Here is a 24920-nt window from a genome sequence, read left to right as displayed (position 1 = left end):
TTTAGATAGATGAGAATATAGACCGACCTATGGGGGTTTACAGTCTTTTCTTTAGCATCATTGGCAGTAGTGTGAATTAATTGCTTGGGCCATTTGAAAGGCATTTGTTCGACGGGTTTAAACCCAAAGTGGAGATGATGCTGTTGGAATTTGCTCCGATTGCTCCAAGAAATAGATATCAAATCTCAAAAGAAATACGTGAGAGCAGATTGGTAAATTAATAAAGATACCTACAAGACATTGACCGAATTCTGTGAATACTCTAGGATCTTTTAGGATCCTTTGCAGGCTCTTAGATGCTCTTGTAGGATCATGCAGGGTCTTGTGCGGTGCGGTGGCTTTGTGGCTAAGAATCTGCACCTGTGGCTGGAAGGTTGCCGGTTCAAATCCCGCGGCTGGCAGAGGAATCCTACTCCATTGGGCCCCTGAGCAAGGCCCTTCACCCCAACTGGTCCAGGGGTACCGTATAAATGGCTGTATAAATGACCCTGTGCTCTGACCCCCAGCTTCTCTCCCTGTCTGTGTGTCTCATGGAGAGCCAATTGGGGTATGCAAAAAGGACAAATTTCTAATGCAAGAAATTGTATATGGCCAATAAAGTGATCTTATCTTATCTTCTGCAGTATTCTTTGAAAATATTCTGCCTGGGGATTTAGAAGGAGGGCGGCACAGTGGCGCGATGGTCAGCATAACTGCTGAGGCTGAAGCCCTGGGTTTAATTCCTGGGGTGCTTTCTGTGTGGAGTTTGCATGTTCTTACTCAGTTTGCACAGGTTTCCTCTGGGAGCTCTGGTTACCTTGCGCAATGCAAAGACCAGCTGGTGGGTTAATTTGCTTCTGGGAAAATTGACCCTGGTGTACGTCTTTGTCTGTGTCTGTGTGTGCCCTATGATGGCCTGGCATCCTGTCCAGGGTGTATCCTGCCTTGCGCCAATTGCTTGCCGGTTTAGTCTTCGAGTCTTCTGCAAACCTTAATTGGATAAAGCAATTAGAGTATGCATAGATGGATTGATGAGATCCTTGAATATCTATTGGTAACCAAACAATAAGGGCAAATAGCCACCTCCTGTTTTGTAACCTTTCTTATGATCATGTTCTGTATAGCAATTGTGGAACATTATGCCTTTTGTGATCACTATAAATCTTTCACACGTTCATTATTCGGTTAGTAAGGCAGTGCTGGCAGTGTTCTGACTGGTTTAGGGTAGTGTTTGACAGAACAAGGAGTATTAAAACTGGAAGAAAAATAAATTAGTTAAAAATGAAAAACAAAAAGTATGTGAAGCCCAAATTTGCTACTGTGCTCATTGAAGAGCACAATGTAGACATATAATTCACAACTATGAGTTGAAATAGTGTACATTACAAATATTTGTAAGTAATGAATCTGAGGGAACTAATCTCACATGCTGGCTGTCTTTAGTTACAGTTTGCCAATCAATGCATGGGAGCTGGATATGTTACCCAAGAGTTCACTCCATGACTAAGAGTTTGGAAAGAACAGATTTTCTTCCAGAAATTATCTAAGTAAATATATATATGTGTATGTATTCAGGCTAATTTGGAAATGTAGTTGCTGCTTTTGCCAAGTTTGAGCAAAGGATAGATATTGAAACCTCCATCGTATCTGCTGATTAGGCAGGACTGTAGCTGCTTTTTTTTTTAAAGTACCAGACAACTCATGCGTTCCACGAAGAAAATATCTTTTATAGAGTTCTGGATGGTGCTGTTCTAAAAACTGCCTATGAAATCTAGGGTTGTAAGAACTTGGATGCTTTTTTCTTTGGCCTTTAATCTAGTTTTCTGATGGTTAATTATCTCCATATGATTTAAGTGTTAAATTCAGTAAATGGAAGGTCTCCTACATTAGACCTTAGTAATACATGTATCTCCATCCATCCGTCCATTTTCTGACCGTTTTAACCAACATGGGGTCGTGGGGGAGCTGGAGCCTATCCTACCAAGCAGCGGGCACAAGGCTGGATACACCCCGGGTGGTATGCCAGTCCATCACAGGGCACATACACACAGCAGGGCCAATTTCCCCAGAATTAACCTACCAGCATGTGTTTGGACTGTGGGAGGAAACTGGAGCACCTGGAAGAATGCTATGCAAACATGGTGAGAACGTGCAAACTCCACCCAGACAGCCCCCCCATGCCTCATTTCACCTTCACATTTTACACAGAAATGAATTTTCATTAATTATAGAAATAAATGTTAAAGAAAACCTTTTTAGGTTTTATTCATACTTCTCATACTTAGATTTGGATTAATTTTGCCTTGTTTATTTTGTCCACATCAAGCTGTAGAGGTAATGGCCAGTTAATAAACACTTATTTATAAAGATAATGCAAAGTTAACCATGATTTAGTGCATTTCTTCTCCTATAGGTGTGGATGATGAGTGGTCTCTGGCATGTAATTACTTACAGTGCAATCTGTGTAATTGTCATCACTATCATTTTTTTCTGAGCTTTTGTCCTTATGATCAATTAATTAGATTCATCAGGCTCCACATTTGTTAATATCTTTTCATTTGTTCTTCATTTGTTCATATTTAGATAAATAAATGGAATTGTAGTGCTACCAGTACTGGATATCATAAATAATTGTAGATTTTTCTAAATCATGTTCAGATTTATTCACACCGGATTATTTCTTCAGAAATGCTGGAAATTGTGAATCTCTTTTGTCTGTGGTATGATTTAGACTGAAAGGAAAAGTTTATGATCGAAATAATGTCATCTCTTCTCTCGGGTATCGAGGAGGTGGGTCTGTTTTGGATCCTCATATCCCAGAGGCCTTGTAAGAACGGAGCAGTAGAATGATTGATTGAAGGATATTACATTGAATTACTTGGTTCTGTCTTCCAAAAAGCTAGTACTTGGTAAAACACTGGACGTTCCAGAAAATTAATGATATGAAGCACATACCCAACTCCACTGCTAAATCTCAATGGAATATAAAATCAGTGTTCTAGATTGGTATTCACAATATCCAGAAGTCTTTCCAATTGAATGTCAGTGGTGTGAACTATACAAATGAGCTGACAAGTACAAGCTGTATAACAGAAAGGATCTGGAGAAACTCTGTATGGAGGACGGCTCAGAAAAGCCTGAATCTATTAAATGTTAACGGAAAGTGACTTCCTTAGGCTGTCAAAGTCAACTAAAGGTAAATGAAATACAGATTGCTGGAGTGTAAATAATTTTGTTTTTATTTAACAAAAATCAGTTTAGGCAGATTTGTTTTTGCAACGTGCAGTACTGATAATTGCGGCTGGTCATCAGTTATGTTGTTTCAAGCGCATGAAACAATTTGGAGCCACTTGGAGGTCTAGTTTCATATAAACCCATCAGTTTTTAGTTATTATAAGAGATGCGTATTTTGGGATGTGGTGTTCTTCTAAATGATCAAATGTGGTTTTCTAAACGATTAAAATAATAATCACAACATCTGCATTTGTTCTTGAATTTCATGAAAATCTCTGAGTGGTGCTTCAGTTTCAGTCGGGTATAATTACTGTTCCCTCTGGCCAACTGTTTCTTTAAACAGCTTCTGTAAAGGCTTCTGGGAAGCAGGTTAGAAGGGGGAGTAAATTTGTGTCACCTGAAGTTCTGAAGCCTGTATGCGTCGCCCTTCATTGCTGAAGAATCGCAAGTCTGAATTCCACACTCTTCTCAAAATGTGTTCAGTAATTCAGCACTTGAATTATACTGGAACAGTGTATCAGGTGAAAACCTAACGTTAGCGATGATCTTAAAGAAATGAGATCTTACCCTTTTTTGCTGTGCAGTTTGATGCAATTTCTCTTTTTATAGTATATGGTGTGTGTACTGCATAGCATGTAAAAAGTTGGATAACGCTTATTTGTCAAGGAGAAATAACTATTCTATTCCGGTTTTATCATTATTGTTCAGCTTAAGATGGAGCATTTTTTTTTGTCGTTTTAATGGATTTCTAAACAAGAAAGATGAAAGAGAGCCTTGATGCTGTTGATATTAAGCAGCCATCTAATCTGGTATAATGATAAGTGGATGAGGCCATTCTCTACTTTTATTTTATAAACCTTTTGTAGGGGGATTGGTGCATTGTCCTAGCACGGTACGATGCTGAATGAGATGTATAATCGAAGAGGCAGAGTGTGCAGGGTGCAGGATGTGAGTTTTTGCATTCCAGCTGTTTTAAAAAGATTTTAATCTAAAGGAACATTTAGTGGACTTCACCCTGGAATAACTCAGGCACGGTGGTCACTATCACCAGACTGATTTGAGCACACTCAATGCGAGGTAGAGAACTTTTGAATCTCAGTCTTTGCTCAACATTTTTGTCTAGCACACAAAATTTGCTTCAGACTAAATTGTCATGAGTCCATTTAAACTTTTGGGGGAAAAGCCAGTGTCTTTCTTGACAGATTTGTGAGTGCTTCTTGTGAAAATTTTACAAATGTGCTTCTAGGAACTACAGAGAACGGCCACTATTATTTCTGTTCAATTAAGAGTTTTGTTCCCATTCGCTGAGCAAAATCCTTTCCTTTTTTTCCCCAAAGCCTATCAGAATTCTTTTTTTATTACACAGTTGCAGAAATGGCACTTTATTTCTCCTAGTGACAGGAGATCCTGACTAACTGCCACTGAAAGGTACCCTAAGATTTCCGAAATACAAAAACGTTTTGTAAAGAACATCTCTCTCCTTAATTTTTTTGCACTTTTCGTTCACATAGTTTAAAGTTGCACTGAACTGAACAGCCCCCAGTTCCTGACTGGGGGTGGTGAAAGATTCTGATGGTTTGTGCAGAAGAGTCTGTCTGGATCGAGCTGTGAGTTGCGACTGGCTTCTTGCATCTCAGATCATCTGCGTTTTAACAACAGTCCGAGAGGTAGCACACGCGGGCAGAAGCAGTTCTTCAGAAATGGCCTATTAGCACGGCCAGTCACCCCTGGCCCTGGAGGCCTGCTGTGACTAATTAATGGCCTTTTTTAATTACTTGTTCCTCTGTTTCCTGTAAAACCTGGAGTACTGCAACCCTCTAGGACCAGGAGTGAATGAATATAAGACCTACAGTACAGCATCCAGCTCTACAACTCTGTGTTTCCTCTCCTTTTTCAGCTTTACATTATGTGAAGTGCTGTATGGGAAGAAATTATCCTTATCATTTCTAAACAGTCAAATTGATTTTTGTGCCAAAATGTGAAAGAAATGGTTAAAAACCCATAATCTTCCAGCACTCCATGTTTAGTGATTGTTCCAATGGTTTTGATTATATGCTGGTTGGTTGTAAAACGATGGTTCTTTTAAGGTCAAGATTTAAAAAAAAATGTATAGGCTCGCTCGGCTCATGACAAACTGAAGACTCTTCATGTTCAGGCGACACAGGAAGAAGCCTGGAAAAAAAACAAACAAAAATTCCACTTCAGTTTCCGCTGTAGTGGAGAGACTCTTCCGTCAGGTTAAAAATATCCTGAGGCACATCGGGACTTGCCCGAATGATGCATTTCAACTTCGTACCAAACTGAAGTCATAGTTCTTCTTTCTCTACACGTACAGATGAGAGGAGATGGCAACAGGGTGGTTAGCACTTATCAGGTGCTCGGATTTCCTTCCACCTTCCAGAGACAGGCTGGCTACTGTAGGTTCATTGTCACCTCTGAATTGTGACTGTGTGCGCATGTCCTTCAGTAGACTGGTGTCCAGTCCAGGACGTGGCTAAATCTTATGTCCTGTTCTTCATGGGCAGACTCTGGGATGCTGAGACATTTTTGAAAGATCTGTATCACCTTGCATTTCCACACAGAAATCATGTGTATACTGTATAGCAGAGTTTAAAGTCAGCAGCCATATCGCCCTGCACCTTACAACTGGCAACCCACCGAAGCTCAGCAGGTCAGTACCTGGATGGGAGACCTTCTGGGGAAAACCTAAGGTTGCTGCTGGAAGAGGTGTTAGTGGGGCCAGCAGGGGGCGCTCACCCTATGGTCCATGTGGGTCCTAATGCCCCAGTATAGTGACGGGGACACTATATTGTAAAAAGACGCCGTGCATCAGATGAGATGTAAAACTGAGGTCCTGACCTGGGGGGGACACACTATTGGACCACATCCTCAATTAATATTGGCTGTCTGGAGTTTTTGGTCAGGTGTGTTGCCAACCTATTCATACTGTATGTCTCTCTCGCACTGTGTTTCTCTTCCCCTGAAAATGTGCTGTGTTGTACCTCGTAGTTTAGAATCTTTTTCCTTCCCTTTCTTTTTGCTCTAGTGGTCTGGCCCCCCAAATAACACGTCCATTGACGCAAGTCTCTAGTAGGCGGCAAAGTGGCCCAATGGTCAGCATTGCTGCCTCAGAACCCTGGGGTCCCGAGTTCAATTCCTGGGGTGCTGTCTGTGTGGAGTTTGTATGTTCTTCCTGTGTTAACGTTTAAGGTAGGTTGATTGGCTTCTGTAAAAAACAAATAAATCTTTGACCTGGTGTGACTGTGTGCATATTTGTGTCCAGGGTGTATCCTGCCATGTGCCCATTGCTTTCTGGGATAGACTCCATTGCAAGCCTGTACTGCATATAGAAAATAGATGGATGGAAGTCTCTATTAGCAAAACTTACACGAACAGATTCATCATAGGTGCTGCTAATTAATTGCACTCCTTGAGGTTCACAGAACGCACTGACTTCACTGCAGGCTTCTTGCAGAATTTCACCAGGGACACTCTTGTTAACACCCCTGCTCTTTCAAATCGTACCATGGGATCTTTAATGACCAAGTAGGCAGGGCAACAGTTTTTAACATCTCCTACAAAAGACAGTCCCTCCTACAGCACAGTGTCCCTTGTCACCATATTGAGGCAGTGGTTTGGAAATTCTGGTATGGATGAACAGAGCGCCACCTACTGGTCCACCAGCACCACTTACAGCAGCCACCTGTCATCTCCTACCCCAGTACTCACCAGGCCCAGCCATGCTTAGCTTCCTGAGATCTGATCAGCTCTCACTAGGTGATGATAAGCCTTGCTTTCAAACTGTTGCGAGTACTGTCGGCCTTCAAATGTGAGAAAAAAAAGTAAAATAAACTTTTTTTTTTCTGAGCCTGCCTTTCTGTGGGTATGCATAGAAAAAAAAAACTCTTCAAGAAGGGCTGCTGTCTGCTTTTGTATACACTCCTCCCCTTCGTGAGCCCACCACTCCACATTTAGCACATGGCAAATACGAAACAGCAGCAGTGTATCTGTTTCTGGTGTAGACTTGTCAGTACTGTATTACACATCATTTATAGGACTGACATGTTAAGCTGTAGCTTGTGTGGAGTGGAGAATGTTGCCCAATTGGTTGAAACGTTTTTCCATTTCAGAAGAACACAGATGACTGAGAATCTTGATCTTGCAAGAAGAAATAAAAGCTATCCAAGAAGGTGCATATACCCAGAAAGGTAACACTGTAGTTGACTGTTAAAGACAATGAATTTATACTCCACTAATCCTATTCATAAAGCTGGGCACCCTATCGCCTTATCTCTTTCAAAGCTCCTAGACTAATACGAAGTTTGTACTTTGGTCAGTTACCACAGTAATTAAGCCTATCAGTGGCCTGTGTATCAGTGCAGGATGATAAGATCCACTCTGTGTTTGCACAGTGGGAATGTAAATTTAACTGTACAGAGGAAAACCTAAAAACAACAAACAGGCTGAATGATTTCCTAATTTGTGTTGGGTGGCATGAGCCTGGAACTTATGCAACATCTGCAGTCAAGGCCTGTTGTGCAATATAATGGCTTTTCCATTATTAAAACTCTTGTCATCTGGTCCTATGGTATTTGTTTATTTAATCATTATGGGCTATGACGATTATTATGGAATATATGCATTTTCAAATCGTGATTAAAGTTAAACGTTTGCCGCTATGTCAGGTGTTCATCATTCTGATCTTACAACTGTGTGCGATTGTGAATCTGTTTAAGTACAGGTTTGTAAGGAGCCCAGTTTTAAAGTTGCAGAAAACACATTTTGATTTTTAGTGCATAACTGAAACTGTTTTTTTTTTCTTCTGAGGTTAGGGATTTGATGAGAACAGTTATTCACCCAACTAACGTAAGGATTAAACCATCAAAATATTCAATACACACAGCTAGGGTTTTTGTGTAAATAACAGCTATAATAGTTTTTTTTTTCCATTTGCATTATCATGGTTTGACGGGGCAGTAGGGTTTGGCTTGAGGTTAAGGTCATGACTTGGTGGACGCAAACCTTATCTCGATAACTGCAGCTGGACGAATAGACTTTGTAATATATTGAATTTGAATTTGTTTTTTAATGGAGGAGAGGTTAAAGTACTGGCAATAGTTAAGGTATAGTTATTTTCAAAACTGATTACATCTGGAAAACTACTGTTCACAGCACTAATATGCTACTGTGCTTTTTATAATTCTTATAGAGTATTATTAATATAATCTAGTTTATTTAGGTATTCTTCTTTTGAAGAGCACCAAAAAAGAATGGAACATTGAAGATAGTAAAAGAGTATCTTGATTAAAAGGGTTTAAAAAATAAATGCTGCTGTTTACTTTTTTTATGGTGGGAGATGGGTAGAATCTTAAACTGGCCCAGAAGGTAGTTTTCCCTGGAAGGTAATTGTGGGCAAGTTGCCTAATTCATTTACTATGGAGTGTGCAGTTTGCCAGAAGTTTCTAAGACACTGCCTTCAACACTGCTAATTTGGCAATCGTCTCTTCAGAATAGTCCAAGCAGGACTTTTGAGATATCGAATCCTCAGCCTGAGAAAGGAATTACTTAAATCCTCACACAGGGCAAAATCGACATGATGTTTTTAACCCATGGATTCTTAGTTTTAAATGAATGAGTTGATTGTTGGCACTTGATTATCTCTATTTGCATGTAGTGTACCTTTTTCGTTTGGAAGATTTTACCTTTGAATCGGAAGCCTGACATATCTTCTGTGTCTGTCAATACAGGCACAGAATCTGGGGAAACTATGTTAACACCAAAATTCAAGGAAGTGATGCACAAGGAAGAAATGCACGTAATTGCTGTGGTGTCTGACCAAAGTACAAATTCTGTATTATTCACAGAGCTTTGAAAGAGCTAAGGGAATGGTAAACCCTGTGCTGTAAATTTGATTATTCAGTTTTGTAGTTATTTCCTACAGTATGTATAGTTGTAAAATACCTATTTTAGAAAAAAAATGCACTGTTATGCTTTAACCATTGGACAGTGGCAAATTCATATATATTTATTTCACAACACTTCAAAAGTTTGTGAACTCTATGAACAGGGAGGCAGGAAGAGAGAACATTATTGCTTATTCTTCTTCACTGATATTTGTATCGGTAATTTTTCTATTGGCTTTCCTGAACAAACAATGGTCTCCCCTCTTAAATTGACAGGTCTGTAGTCTGTTATCTGTAGTGTTTTCTCCTTTTAGCAGTATCGCTCTACAACGGGAAAGAGTGCCGGTGTCATCTGTTGATGCTTTAAACTTTGTGTGAAAGTTTCATGTTTCACTTCCAAAATATGAGCAGTGCTTCAAGTGTGTACATTAGCTTAGCATTGGTCACTCAATTCATATGCTCCCTAGCAATGTCTTTTGTACCTACCTCTTCGGGGTTACCTGTTGGGTCTTTGTGTCTTGGCTCGCAGTGCTACTTCCCGTGCTCATATGAGCAGTATTTGGTGGGTCAGAGGAGTCTATCAGTGGCTCATTCCTGATTGGAGGTGTGGTATGTTCTTTGCTGATGTCAGGTGAGAAGTCACAGCCCTGACTGTTTGGTCAGGATCCAAGACTGCCCTGCCTCACCTTACCCAGCCCGGCCCTGGTTCCCCGAGCTACATCCTGCATTTATAATCAGTCCCCTGGCGGACACTTTTACCCAAAGCTTTTTACAATTGCAGCCGGTTAAAATGAGTGAATATAACAGCAATGTAAACCACAGAATAAAACCACAGGAAAAACCTGAGCACAGCATAAAGTGCTGGGTTGACGCATGGTGGTAAGGAGCCGCAGTGCTGCCTTAACAGACAGGAAGTTGTGACATAAGAGCACAGATACTAAGCGAGAATTAGTCATGGGCTTTTGGGGTAAGGTACGAATACATCCCGAACCGCTGCGTTTTCTGTGTGTTCTGAAAGATGGCAAGCTGAGTTCTCAGTTCGGATGATAGCAGATGGGTTGCTATAGTACAAAAACTTACTGTAATATTGGCATTGCCACTTTAAGATTTTTTTTAAGATCACTTTATTAGCCATATACAATTTCTTGCATTAGGAAATTGTCTTTTCACAGACCCCACCTTGCTCTCCATGAGAGACACAGACAGGGAGAGAAGCTTGGGGTCACAGCGCCATTTATACGGCACCCCTGGAGCAGTTGGGGGTTAAGGGCCTTGCTCAGGGGCCCAACGGAGTAGGACTCCTCTGCCGGCCATGGGATTTGAACCAGCAGCCCCCCCCAACCACAGGTGCATGAATTTTTGATTCATTTAATTCATTATTGTTTGGGATTCCAGATGCCTTTCTGCATGCTGCAATCACCCATATTCTTTCATGTCTTAAGAGACAGATCAGAGGCAATAGATATGTGCTTTCTTATTTTGTTTTCTCAGCTGAAGGATGGGATTTTAAAGAAGGGAGTGAGCCACACTGATTAGTTCTGCCCCTACCTGAATGCTATCGGAGTACCCGAGGTGCATGAGTCAGTGTTATAAATTGATAACTCTTGTGTAAAAAAAAAAACAGAAGATGTCACCAATAAGTATTGCTGTTTCATCAGGGCAATGCAGTGACTCTGTGACTCACGATCTGCGCCTGTGGCTGGTAGGTTGCTGGTTTGTATCCCGTGGCCGGCAGAGGAATCCTGCTCCGTTGGGCTCCTTAACCCCTACTGCTCCAGGGGTGCCGTATAAATGGCTGACCCTGCGCTCTGACCACCAGCTTCTCTTCATGTCTGTGTCTCTCATGGAGAGCAAGCTGGGGTCTGCGAAAAGACAAGTTCCTCATGCAAGAAATTGTATATGGCTAATAAAGTGATCTTAAAAAAAAATCTTAAAGTGGCAATGCCAATATTACAGTAAGATACTGCAACTCCAAGACTGCACATTTTTTCCTACAGAACTGTTCAAGCCCAGTCACATTGCAAGGGCAACATAGATGGACAGAAACCTTCAACCTGTTAAAAAGGTGTGAAAATTACATTTATTAGGTTTTCTGCTTGTTGTATTTGTTGGAATGCTTTGCTGTTTATATGGGAGGTACAGGTTATCCCAGTGTGCAGTAAATGAGCGTCTTGGTGTTAGCATTACAGTAGAAATTACAATTTAATTGAGTGTTGTGACCAGTCCCACTTTCAGTTTTGCTCTGCTTCATTCCTTTTTTAAAACAAAGACTGTCTGAGCACGTAAAGAAAGATAAAGTTGGAGATCACACAGCAAAGATGAACATTTAAAAAAAAAAACGTCGGGATTTTGAATCCTCATGGACTCATCGCCTGTTCCACTGTAAATCTAATAGGTCTCTTATTCCAAACCACAGGATGCTGTGCGTGTTGATTGAAGAAAAGGACAAAAAAGTACGATCTAAAATTAAAAAAAATTACACAAGAACATACAGGCTCATACAGATAGAATGTAGGGCAGTCACCTAAAGACCTTTGTAAAAAGGTGAGTTTTGAGTTTAGATTTGAAGAGAGTCAGAGAATTGGTCCCTCGAAGAGTTTGAGGAAGGGTATTCCGTGATAAAGGAGCAACAACAGACAAAACGTCCCAGATTTAGTCCTCGGTACACTGAGCAAACGACCGACCTCAACTGGGGGCCTAGGAGAGGGAGTGTACAGTGAAGTTCTTACTCAGACACTCTTCAGACACATTCTATTTTTGTTTTTATGTCCATTAAACTTGAAAAACGTGAACCAAACGCGATTTCCACTTGAACAGACCCCTGTCTCCTGTGTATTCAACAAACAACAAGGATAAAACATGACACTTTGGTTATTCCATTACACACATATATATAATATTTAATAATAGTTTTTACCCAAAATGAATGAAGACCGAACAATGTAGTACTGTAAATAATCATTAAATTTAATATTCCTAAGGGGTGGACTGTTAGCACAACTTAACAAGACAATAAATGAGAAGGTTAGCATTCATTATTGGCTTAAGACTGACAGTTATTAAAACCAAGAATAAAAAGGTTCCTAGTTAAAAACATTTGTCTGTAAATGATAGTAACATTTAAAATAATTGACCAGGATATGTACATGCTAATGAAATATGAATTGAAAAATCTAATTTTTGTGGGAGTTGGAATTTTGTGCAAACAAAATTTAAGTAAGATTTCTAAATAATTCACATTTAATTCTCAGAGGAGAACTGGCAAGTCCCAACTACAAGCACAAGGAGTGAAACCATTCCATGATTTACAGGGAGACCTTTTCGTTAATTAGTATGTGTATTTGGATTTATCCAAAGCCCAATAGGGAGTTAAAAAACTATGTTGCTCTAAAAAGAGCTAGATATGAAACTGCATCATCCATCTTCAAAGTGCATCTTCCAGCTCAGGGTCTCAGGGGAGCTGGTGTCTATCCCATCAAGCAACATGTACGTGGCAGGGTACACCGTGGATGGGACGTCAGTCCATCACTGGCATACACAAACACAGGCACACACACACACGGGCCAGTTTTCCCACAAGCCAATCAACCTATCAGAATGTTTTTTGGACTATGGGAAGAAACTGGAGCATCTGGAGGAGGCATCTGGGGGGGAGAACATGCAAACTCCACACAGAGAGCACCCAAGGTCTGGAATTGATCCCAGGATCCCAGTGCTGCAAGGCAGCAATGCTTACCACTGTGTCAGGGTGCCATCCCTACATCATACCCGAGAGAGGAAAACGTGGGGATAAAAGGAGCAGGATGGTAGTTAACACTACGCTGCTTGATATAGGAAGAGTAATTTAACAGTGCAGTACAAGCTCATTGCTTAAATCTCATTGTCAGGTATGGCTGTTGGCTTGAACTGAGAGTTCATGGCGTCCTCACAGTGCACTGTCAGTGACCTTGTAGAGTTAAACGTTGTTAGTTTTTCATGTTCAGTGGACACCTGCTTTGTTACATATGGCATGTAGGACAGAATGACCTCTCAGACGTAGACTTTGCTTGTTTGAATGAACCGAATCGTCTTTCTCTGCGCTTTGTAGGTGGCTGTAGCTCGGAAGAGCAGATCTCAAGCCTTTGAACCTTTGCTGTGGGACTTATCTGCTTCTGTTTAAAGGACACAGTTTAAATACAGGGATACTGGTGGGGAAACCGTTTGCTGTTGGTTTTATCTGTTTTTCTATGAGGGTCAAGGCTCATGACTGACTTAAAAACACTGTCTGATCTTCTGCCCTTACACAAAATATATTATGGTCGTTTTTTTTTCCCCGAAAATAAAATCTTTCATACTGTACCATTTTTGAAGGGCTTTTGAAATGAAGTTCCATTTTGGCAGTTAACTTGTAGTGCTTCACTAAGGAATTCTTCACCGTGTGAGAATTCAGTTCTGTATTTCTGGAGAGTGCTGGTGTAAAACTGCTACTGAAAATATGCCGAAATGCATTTGCCAAAAAGGTTTTTGAACATGAATTTGTAAATTAAGCACAAGAAGACTAATTCTTATAGATCATCAAGCCGGCTTAATGAATCGAATACTAAGAAATAAGCTTAAATTATAAAAAGAATTTGGCATTCTTGTGCTCCTACAATAAAATATTATTTTGCCTAATGAAGTGACTTGGTACGCTGTTCGTTCTAAAAATATTTTGAAACTCAATAAGGAAAGCAGAGACCTTCCCCTCCCAAAGTGAATTACTGGTGGGTTCTCTCACGCAAAGCAGGTCCTAAAGGCACACTGTTAATCTGCATACTGATGAGTTTCTGCCTCGTCTCCAAAAGCTACTGTGGGTGCTTTGTCTGTCAGAGCCTTATCTCATAAAGCTTCATCTGTCCACAACTGTGTGATAGCCACACTGGTCAGGCACTGGTTTGTCCAGGAACTCTTGGTCAAAGAGTTCATAGTTAGTGACCTTGGAAATTCTGCTGTTACTGCGGACAGGGAGAAATTGTGAAAGAAGGCACAGAGGAGAAAACAAAGCGGTTCTGAAAAATAGCGGTGGCTCATCAGCTTTTCCAGTAAGGCCTCGCTTTAAAATTGACGCAGCGGTTTTGCTTGGTAAAAATCTTTATTTGCCACTTTTCTGAAGGGCATTGGAAAACCTATAACAGTGTAATGGCTTGGCAATATACTGTAGATATAAAATGAGAAATATCTGTGTTTACGGTAAATATATATATATACACACACACAGTGGACTAATGTTCCACTTTCGAAAATTAGTTTTTGGGATTTACAAGAAGTGCAGCTGCTTTTGAAATGGAACTAGCTGGTTTGAAAGTTGCTCTACAAATCTGTTCAGAACTGATAGCTCTTACTTCAACTAATGACGGACTCCAAATGACACTGGGTGACCGTTTAACCTTAAACCTCCTTAGTTTTGATCATATGGATTTCGGATATTGCTTACGGCATCGTTCGTACTGTTATGGCAACAAGTATTGGAGAAGATCTGATCTTCCATTTTTAGTTTTCACCAGAGGTGCTGACAGGGACAGCTGGAGAGCTAAACAAGAAGAAATATTGTCTTAGGGTGTGTGATAGACCAGGGAGTGACAGTAAGATGTATGATACTGGAATAGATCTACCCTTCATTTTCTAAATTGCATTGTAGGAAATGTACAGTACAAGGTTGCAGGGAAGCAATGGATATAAGGCAGGGTACACCCCGGACAGGACGCCAGACGACAGGACTCACACCGGTGTGAATTTTCCCAAAAGCCAGTGAACTTATCAGTATATTTTTGGAGTGTGGGAATAAGGGGAGAACATGCAAACTTCATTAATTAGTTAATTAATTGCACTTATATAGCGCTTTTCTGGACACTCCACTCAAAGTGCTTTACAGGTAATGGGGACTCCTCTCCACCACCACCAATGTGCAGCCCCACCTGGATGATGCGACGGCAGCCGTACTGCGCCAGAAAGCTCACCACACATCAGCTCTCAGTGGGGAGGAGAACAGAGTAATGAAACCAGTTCATAGATGGGGATTATTTGGAGGCCATGATTGGTAAGGGCCAATGGGAAATTTGGCCAGGACGCCGGGGTTACATCCCTACTCTTTTGGAGAAACGCCCTGGGATTTTTAATGACTACAGAGAGTCAGGACCTCGGTTTTACGTCTCATTCAAAGGACCGCGCCTGTTTACAGTATAGTGTCCCCGTCACTATACTGGGGCATTAGGACCCACATGGACCGCAGGGTGAGCGCCCCCTGCTGGCCCCACTAACACCTCTTCCAGCAGCAACCTCAGCTTTCCCAGGAGTCTCCCCTCCAGGTACTGACCAGGCTCACACCTGCTGAGCTTCAGTGGGGGTTGCCAGTTGTGGGTTACAGAGTGATATGGCTGCTGGCCATAAGATGGCACCCCTGGGAACCCAGGGCCTTTGTGCTTCAAGGCAGAAATCCCAACCACTGTGCCATCATGCCGCCCAGTTATTCCACCTTTTGTTGAAAAACGATATACAGTTGTAGTTTTTAGTGATGCTTTATTACTTGTGATTAGCTCTTTTTAAATAAAACTTTTTTAGCGCTGGGCTCCAATTGTGCCGATTTCTGTGGCAAGATGAAAGAACTGTTTGTACACTTGGGTGTTACGTCTCAATGGAATTCTCGGTCTTCTAAATTAATCTTCAGTATAAAACTATCCAGCAGTTTTCTATTTGACCATGAAGCTGGCGTTTTTCAAAATAATTAACCATTCACGTCAAATTAAGCAGGTGATGTTTTACGTGAAGTAACTTTCTGAATCCTAGAATTTGGTACTGAAATCCGAATACATCCCCAAGAAACAACATACCCGTAATTGAAGAAAGTACTTTTTTTAAATCGATTTAATATGCTGCAAGAGATTTGCAGCACTAGAAATAGTGATCTGTGAGTGTTGCCTCTCCTTCACTGCAGGGAAGCCCTGCTAGGCATTTTCCCCAGGGGTCTGGTGTTCTTTGTAAAACTTCATCTTGGCTATACTGATAGTAGGCCTTTCTCTGCTGCAGTTAAGGTGGAGGAGCAGAAGTTCTATTGTATGGTTGACAGAATCGCTGAAAAACAAAAAAAAACTTACATTTACTCTGCATCCAATGTCCCGAGTTGGTTTCACGACTCCCAAAGCTAAAATCTGCTTCTGTATCAGGGCAGCTATTGTATATCTGATGTCCTCATCCTTGTGCTTCGTGTTAGCCAAGTTTCAAGCTCGTAGCATTATTTTCTCCTGCTGTATTTGTGCCTTCTCACAGAAATGTACACCCTGAGCGTTTTGCCTTTTGCCTTTATTGTCTGAACGAGCATCGGAGACACTGTGGTGCAGTTACTGTTGTCTGTCAGTGCGACGACGTTTGGGGAAAATCCTTCATTGGATTAGCGTTTCCCTCTTGTTTCTGGTTTTTGTTTTTTAACCAAGTGAGAGAGTTGAGAGCAAGTTTGCATTTCCAAAACCCATCTGGAGGCGCATTAAGCCAAGCAATCTGAGTGAAAATCCTCTGCCGTCTGCCGGGATTTGAATCCAAGATTCTCCCATTCCAGCCACTAGTCCACGATGGCACCAATTTCATAGCTCTTTGATATACTTCTGAAGATGGAATACTAAAGTTTGTATTGTGGCTACACCGGTATAGATGCTTGCCCCAGGGCAGGCTGAGCTCTGTGATCGCGGGTTCGAGCCTGGATCAGTTCAGTTCAGTTTATTGTCATATGCACAAGTGCAATGAAATGTGTTTTCATGTGATCATGTGACTGGGAAACAGCAAATTGTGCCACAAAGGGCAGGGAGAAATCGATCGGGGTTTTCTTGGCTCACTGTGATGCATTGATCCAAGCAGCCCTCATGGAGCGTATGGTACTATTGCTGAGAAAGGCACCCCTCTCTCGGATTGGTGCAGAACCTACAGTATGCCTAAAGGGGAGCAAGTCGGAGAAGTGAGCTTGTGTTTACTCTTCAGAATTCCCCTGCGTACTGTATTTCACAAGTGTCCGAAGCCCAGTATGTAGATAGTACAGATTTTGAGGTCACACATTACATTATCATCTCAAGCCACAAGCCACATCGCTACGCATGGTGAGATTGCACACAGATAATTATGGTAGTCGATTTTGTGTTTTCTGCCAGTACAGTTAATTCTAGTTTAATTATGATAGTGCTTTGGCTGTTTGTCCATGTGATCTTCAAACATGAGCAATTACAGTGGTATGCAACACTTGGTGCATCCCTGGTCAAATTTCCTGTTTCATAGAATCTCTAAGTGTAAAGACGTTAACACAGCCTCTGCAGGGCACAAACTTGCACATGACACATTTCTGCATATTGTAATGCACAATTACTAATTTGTGGAATTTAACAGACTGAAAAATAAATGAAACCATGAACGTGGATGTGCAAAAGTTACGTCAGCACTTAGTAACACCTCCTTTAGCAGAAATCAAAGCCTCCAAACATTTCTTGCAGCCAGCTAAGAGTCTTTCTGTTCTTGCTTTAGGAATGTTTTCCCACTCTTCCTTGCAGAACTCTTAACACTTAGAAAAGGTCTTCTTGCGTGCACTGCGTGTTTGAGATCTCCCCACAGAAATTTGGCCACAACCATCAAACCAATGATAAATGTGCATTAAAATGTGCAGAAATATGTCATGTTTAAGTTTGTACCCTGCAGAAGTTGTTAAATTCTTTTCACTTAGAGATTTTATGAAACATGCAATTTGACCGAGGGTGCCCAAACCTTTGCATACCACTGTAACGCATTAGCCAAGAGCTCTTGTGTAATGCACTTATTTCCACAAGCAGTCACCTCCAGTACTACTATTCTCTATCACCTATTATACCATTCAGCAAACAGCACCCCATCTGATCTCATCCTCTGTATTACTGAGTGCTGTTGGCCTTATGCGTACTGTATTTTTAAGTGTAACAGAGTTCTTAAAGAATGCATTCTTTTTTATGTACTGTCTGACATAACTGGACTTTTTGGCTGATAATTGACCACAGGATTAGTTAAATGTCCGTAACTCTCACCTGGTGGCAGACCTCTGTGTTTCATCACAAGGGGTCTGGTCTCTTCTGTATATGGGTTAGGGTGAGATGATGAGAAAGGTTACAAATGAAAGGAGGCCATTTAGTTCATCTAAGCCAATTTGCTAGTTAGTAGTTAGCTGATCCAAGATTCTTTTCTGTTGGTTTCTTAAAACATGCCATATTATCAGCTTCCACAACAACATGGAGGGGTAGCTTGTTCCACACTTTCACAACCCTTTGAGTAAAGAAGCGCCTCTTCTTCATAGTTTAAGATGCAGTTGTGTCTTCTGGTTCGTGTTTCACTGTTCGTTCAGAGGAAACCCACTGGGATGGCCTTTGAGGATGTTGAATTCTTGTTTCAGGCTCCCTCCTCTTCTTCTCTGTTTAACATCAAAAAAGTTATTTTTCTTCAACGTGTCTATGTGGGAAATTCTCTGTGTCACCAGCATGTTTCTGGCTGCTTCTCTCTCAGAGCAGCAGTATGTTGTCTATAATAAGGTGAACAAAACTTGACACAATAAAATAAATGAGTCCTTAACTAGTGTGGTGTACAGTTTTAGCTTAACATGATATGACAACAGCCAGAGTGTGCCAGTGCTCTCACCACACACCAGCTGTCAGTAGGGAGGACAGCAGAGTGATAAAGCCAGTTCAGAGATGAGGATTATCAGGAGGCCATGATTGGTTAAGGCCAGGGGGAAATTTGGCCAGGACACTAAGGTTAACACACCTCTCGAGAAACTAAATGACCAGAAAGAGTCAGGACCTCAGTTTTTCGTCTCATCTGAAAGACAGTATAGTGTCCCCATCACTATACTGGGGCATTAGGACCCACACAGAGTGCAGGATGAGCACCCCCAATTGGTCCTGCTAACACCTCTTCCAGCAGCAACCTTAGTTTTCCCAGGAGTCTCTCATCCAGGTACTGGCCAGGCTCACACCTGCTGAGCTTCAGTGGGGCTGCCAGCTAGGATCTGCAGGGTGATACAGCTGCTGGCAAATTCCAGGTGAAGGTCACACCCAGGACTCCGCCTATGCAGGGTTCAGATTATATCTTGTACCTACATCATTGTGATGGTGTCATGCATATTTTACAGTATGTGACTGATGTGCTGCCTTATGTGACTGGTGTTACAGTGCCCCTGGGCTCCCAGTTGCTCATGCTTAGCGACAACTGCTGGTGGTGCTGGTGGGACTCACTGCAGCCATCTTATGCATCTGGGTGGAGACATAGATCTCAGATAAGAGCCGGTAGCATTAATTCACTGGAATTTTTCCGAAGTAAGGAGGTGTGGTTGATTTACGTTTTACTTTTTTCCTTTGTCTTAAGAACATATTTAGTTAGCTCCCTTTTCACACCTGCCCTTCCTTTACGTGTTCACTTTGTGTGTGTGTTTTTTTTTTATTTTGGCAAACAAGTTGCAGTTTATAAAAGTGCAGATTCTAAAAGCGTCGTTGGTTTTGGTCCACGCTTTGGAAAAAAGTATGAATTACACACATTTTCTTTCGGCTGGCCGTCTCCCTTAGCTGCTGTGCCACGTTTTGAAGGTTTTGTAAGGGCAATAAACGCGCAGACGCGTTTGTGTTCTGTCCCGGTCTTTTTCAGTTTATTTTGGGTTCCGTGAGGCTGTGTTTGAAAGCAAGGCAGATCTCCAAGTTGCAAATGTCGCAAGTAGAGATCTAAATTACAACCTCCCTTCGTACACCGGGAGGACAGCCAGCAACAATAGCCACAGTGCAACACACAGTACCATCTCCTGGGGAAGTTTCACCTGGCTGTGTCCCATAAAATAAAGCAGCTCTTAGTCTCTCTATGGCACAGTTACAACAGAAAGATAGAGGCAATAATGAATGTAGTATCATTATTTTTATACACACTGTCCCTTGTCCTTCAGTTTTGAGCTGTTTTTTTTTGCCTGGGTCATAGGAAGGCCAAATAATTTTAGTTCTGTTAGATTGCAGGACATAAGGTTAACAATGAATTGTAAGAAATTCATGCAAGGTGAAATTAACCCTTTGAGACAGTCTTGAGACGTGTAAGTACTAGGTTCATTAACATTGTGATTTATATAAAAGGATATAATAGCAGACTGAAACCACTGCTATGACAATTTGCCCAAAATGTGTAACACCAGAATGAGTCTTTTGTACTGTTAAAGTTTCAATTCTGAAAGGCGTTGAATTTACTGTAATCTCTTTTTATGAAATACATTCTGTGATGCATTTGGTGCATAGCAAAAAAATGTCGGTCTAAATCTGTGACCTCTCTAGAAGGTACAGTAAGGTCTCACATTTAAAAAAAAATAACTTCTGAAATAATTGCACAGTCACAAAGGATGAAGAGTGGCAAATGAAATATTTGCACAAAGCCTAAGTGTACTGTATTATATATATATATGCTGTATATACATATGTATGTTTACTAACAATCTCACAAGCCTAAAGCCTTAGGACTAAAATTCTATTAGTTTAACAAAATAGTTGATCAAATGACATTTTTTATTTATATGGATAAACATTTGAGCAGTTCATTGCATTTAGCTTTCCATGGTGACTGTTTAATAAAATGTGTATGGTGCACAATTATTCTAGGGTAGCTATATTTATCTGCTTTGCCTGCAAATTGCTGGAATGTGTAGCACAACACGTTAGTTTGATTACGTAAAGTAATTAAGACCTTGATGTTTGGCCCCAGGCGTGCTGCCATGAAGTCTTGTTAGTTGTGAGGCTGAAATATCATATTTCTCATTACAAGCTTGTGCATTGTCCCTTGGCTTAATGCAGTGTTTTCGTTTATGAGCTACAGGAGAAACAAGGGTTTTGGGAGACGGTAGCTGGTCACAGTGCAGGGCAGCAGTGCGGAGTGGTAATTAGCACTTTAGATACTGTATGTAACTGGAAGTCAAGTTACCATGATTGGCAAAATAGAATAACCTGCACATTTCCTTTCCTTGTTATTGTGAAGCCCGGGTAGTGGAAAGACAACCTAGTGCAATATTATTGATTGCTACAAGCCGATAGCTGTTTAGTCTGTGAGTACTGTACATGCCTGTTTAGGGGATTTTTTCTGCCATTTGTATCAGATCTGATCTGTGTGTTTTTCCTGTCGAGAAATATTTTCCTACACCTTCATGTCTTGATAACTGCTGAGAGTGGGTTTAAAAGAGGTAGAGAAAAGCAAACAGGGAACATTGAAGAATTTAGAGGAGTGTCTTACTCTGACAAAGTTAAAAGGACCAAACTGTTGTACTCTTGAGCAGTGAGGACTACAAGGTGACCTGATTCAAGCATACAAAACCTTCAAAGAGGTTTTGGCCCAGATCAGCACAGTGGGCTTCTTCAGAATCAACAGAGAAACACGAGCCAGACGGAGGCACATCTTTATGCAAAGGGTTGCAGGCAAACAGCACGAGATTTAAATATCTTGACGTTTGCACACACACTTGGCTTATTGACCATGGCACGTTCCTCTGGCCTTCTGCCAGCACGTACCACTGGCCTTTTAAACCACGGACCACTAGACTTCTACCTTACTGCAGTCCCTGTCCTCAACAGCTAACTCCAATGCCTCTGAACTCAATACACATCTGCACTATGGTCTTCCGTGTTTTTTTCCCCACTACTACATTTTTATTGTTCTCCACAACATATTTCTTGTTCTAGTTTTTATAATTTATTATGTTGTAACGTACTGTCTACATTGTGTGGAGTTGTCTGTTGTACTGTGTACTGTACGTCCCGAGAGATCAACGCGAATAAGAATTCCAATGTGCAGTACATGTACATATGACAATAAACTGTGCTTCTGCTGTTTCTGTCAACAGGAAGTCTGATTTGCTTCATAGGAAGTCGTCACTTAGCTACATAAGTTGTGTTCCTGCGAAGATGCAAAGATATATCCATGAAACCGGCTAGGCTCTGGCTCTGGAAGAGCACAGTGGGGTGCCTGTGCAAAGCAACGAAGTTGACGTTGGTGCTGTCTCTCCACAGGCCGATGCCTGATCCCACGGGAGGCCTGGTCCGCCGTCATGGTAGACATGCAGAGCCAATACAGCCCCCCCTCCCCCCTGGGCGAGCCGGTCCTGGGCAGTCCTCTGTGCAGCGACTTCATGCAGGGTGTGGAGGACCTCCAGGACATCTCGCAGTCCATCGAGGACGACGCCCTGAGCTCCTTCGACGTGCCGGAATGCCAGTCCTCAGGAAACGGCTCGGGGTCTGAGAGCTCCACCGTTCTAGGTACTGTACAAAGTCGACACCATCTCCTCTTTTTCTCAAATACTTTTTTTCCCTTTTAATTCACATACAGCATCAGTTATGTATCCAAGACGAAAGCTCATTATCAAAAGTCCTTAAGATGCGTTTGTCTTCAGTTAAGTTGATGGCGTTTGTTATTTTATCATATTTACTGTCTTGTGTAGTTATTTTTATGTTCCAGTCTCTTTGCTCGAGAGCCCTTAACCGAGTGGGTAAACGAGACCCTAGTTCCATCGTATCACTGGATAATTGCTGAAGCGTCATTCATTTGTGTAGGCAAGCATGTTCGGATTTTATCGCTTTGTGATTACCAACATGCTCACACATTATAAATAAAATGGAAGTATTTATGGGGCATTTAAACCTGCCATGCTCCTTTGGCTTCTAGTCGCTTAATGGCAGTCCCATAAAGTTGTTTCTAAAAGGATCTTGCAGAGATGGCTTCAAAATTATAATGAGGACATTCGCCCCCCCTTGTGAGACAGGCTTGCAATTTTAAATCAACACGTCTTTCCTGTCACAGGATCAGTGTCAGGAAGGTCCACTCATTACCTTTTCAGACTAGGAGACTTTTTCAGGGAGTGATGAAAGATCATGTCTGCTGGGTGGAATTCATTTGCAGTCCTAGAAACAGGCAGCAAGATAGTCATGATCAATGTGGAATCCAATTAAGGCCATAGAATGCTCCATGGGGAAAAACAATTTCAGTCCTATCCATGCACACTTTGAGCACATAAAGACCAGCTCAAAATATTGCCACTGGAAAAGGTTGTAGAAATGCTGCTTATCACATCTGCCAAACTATTTCATGGTTCAAGCCTTGCATGATCTTAAAGTTTCAATGTGCTAAATAGGATGTAGAAAGTTTTCTTTCCTTTTCTGAAGGTTCATTTCCAAGGTTCATCTCGTGAAGCGTCAAAGACAATGACTCATGACAATCACCGGGTTATTTTTGGTGACCAAGTCATTCCAACCCTCTGAATTCCCCACTTAGGAAAAGTGGGAATTGAGGATCTGGCGTTTCTGACAGCTGAGTTTTATTTTTGTTCGTGTCTAATCCAGGAATACTCAAGGCTCCCACGTGTCCTGGAAAAACTGCAAAATCGCTAACATCTTATCCAGACCGGACAAAGTCATGGAAAATGAAGCATAAATGTCCTGAAAAAGTCTTAACCAATGATGACAAACGTATACTTACATATTTCCTGCACCGTACAGTGGGTCCCTTGGTGGTGAGACAGCAGTTAAAGACTTTTGATTTAGTCAGAACATGTCAGAAACTGTAAAATACTATATAGAAAAGGAAGAATGTGTTGTAACTGCAGCACGTTATGGAGAAATCTTCTCGTTATCTTGGAAAAGTCAAAACATCATTGCGTGACCCTGATTCCAGAAAATTAACAAGTCTTGCTAGTTTCTGGGATTTTATTCTTCTTCTTTCTGACAGAGCAGGGAAAAAAATGTTACAATGCATGGAATAAGTGTGAAACGCAGAATGCGATTGGTAAAGGAGTTTGATCTCTTTTGAAAATCCTTGAAGGAGTCACATATAGTTAAGTATGAGCAAAGAAGGTGGAACTTTGAAATTTCACTTTTTTCTCTTTATTGGGAGTCTGTTTTTAATTGTAGTGAAACCACTTTTGTGCTTTGTGCTGTTGAATTTGTCCAGCTAGTACATTTAAACAGTCTTTAACTAATGTGATATACAGTATAAAGCTAGCTCACTTTTAAACTTGATTTTACTCCATTACAATGCCAGGATAAATCCACCTTTTAATAATGAGAGAAATCTTTGGAGTTTTTCATATCTATTGCACATAGAAAATATTGTTTTAAAATGCCATTGAAAAACGGGTGTTTTGGCACCCTTTCCTCGTAATGATTGGCCTTTGAACACAGGAAAGCTTATTAATGACGGTAGAACATTTGACCCATCTAGATAATTTTTTTGTTGCTAAGTTAGGATTGCATGGCTGGGTTGATTATGGAAGACAAGATCACCGCCCACATAATATTTAACTTCTCTTCTGAGAATATCCATCTATCCATTTTCTAAATGCTTCTTCAATTCCACTGGAGTCTGTCTTGGCAAGCAGTGGGCCCAAGGCAGGGTACACCTTAGATGGGACGCCAGTCCATCACAGGGCACACACTGATGCAACCACGCACACACTAACACCGGGGCCAGTTTTTGCCAGAAGACATATAGCCTACCAGCATGTCTTTGGACTGTGAGAGCACCCAGAGGAGACCCACAAAAACATGGGGAGAACATGCAAACTCCACCCAGATAGCACTCCAGTTCTGGAATCAAGCGCAGGACCGCAGCTCTGCAGGGCAGCAGTGTTAACCACTGTGCCACGGTGCTCCCCTATGAGAATATCATTGAACAATATGACATTTTCATTTCTTCTGCTGTGTCAAAGCTTGAAGTAGACAAAATATGATCAGCGGTGTGGTGTGAGACACCGGAGATAAACAGCTCTTGGGTCTCAGTTTGACT

At 41.3% G+C, this 24920-nt stretch overlaps 1 protein-coding gene across 2 annotated transcripts in view; it reads left to right on the top strand.

Moving 5' to 3' along the window:
• Positions 1–24920, top strand: part of LOC148829105 (peroxisome proliferator-activated receptor alpha-like) — a 67037-nt gene that overhangs the window by 15560 nt on the left and 26557 nt on the right. Inside the window, exons 1-2 of one of the 2 annotated variants that reach the window (XM_088923417.1) lie at positions 7395–7421; positions 22154–22399. In XM_088923417.1, the coding sequence (XP_088779543.1) occupies positions 22192–22399 (208 nt within the window). In that variant the 5' untranslated portion in view covers positions 7395–7421; positions 22154–22191. Of the gene's footprint in view, positions 1–7394; positions 7422–22153; positions 22400–24920 lie in introns of those variants that run through there. The other variant, XM_088923416.1, reaches the window with a different exon arrangement.

This window comes from Atractosteus spatula, chromosome 8 (genome assembly GCF_055471065.1).
Source record: "Atractosteus spatula isolate fAtrSpa1 chromosome 8, fAtrSpa1.hap1, whole genome shotgun sequence".
NCBI classification, from domain to species: domain Eukaryota; kingdom Metazoa; phylum Chordata; class Actinopteri; order Semionotiformes; family Lepisosteidae; genus Atractosteus; species Atractosteus spatula.
Note: the sequence above shows the minus strand (reverse complement) of the source record. Positions and strands in the feature narration are given on the sequence as shown.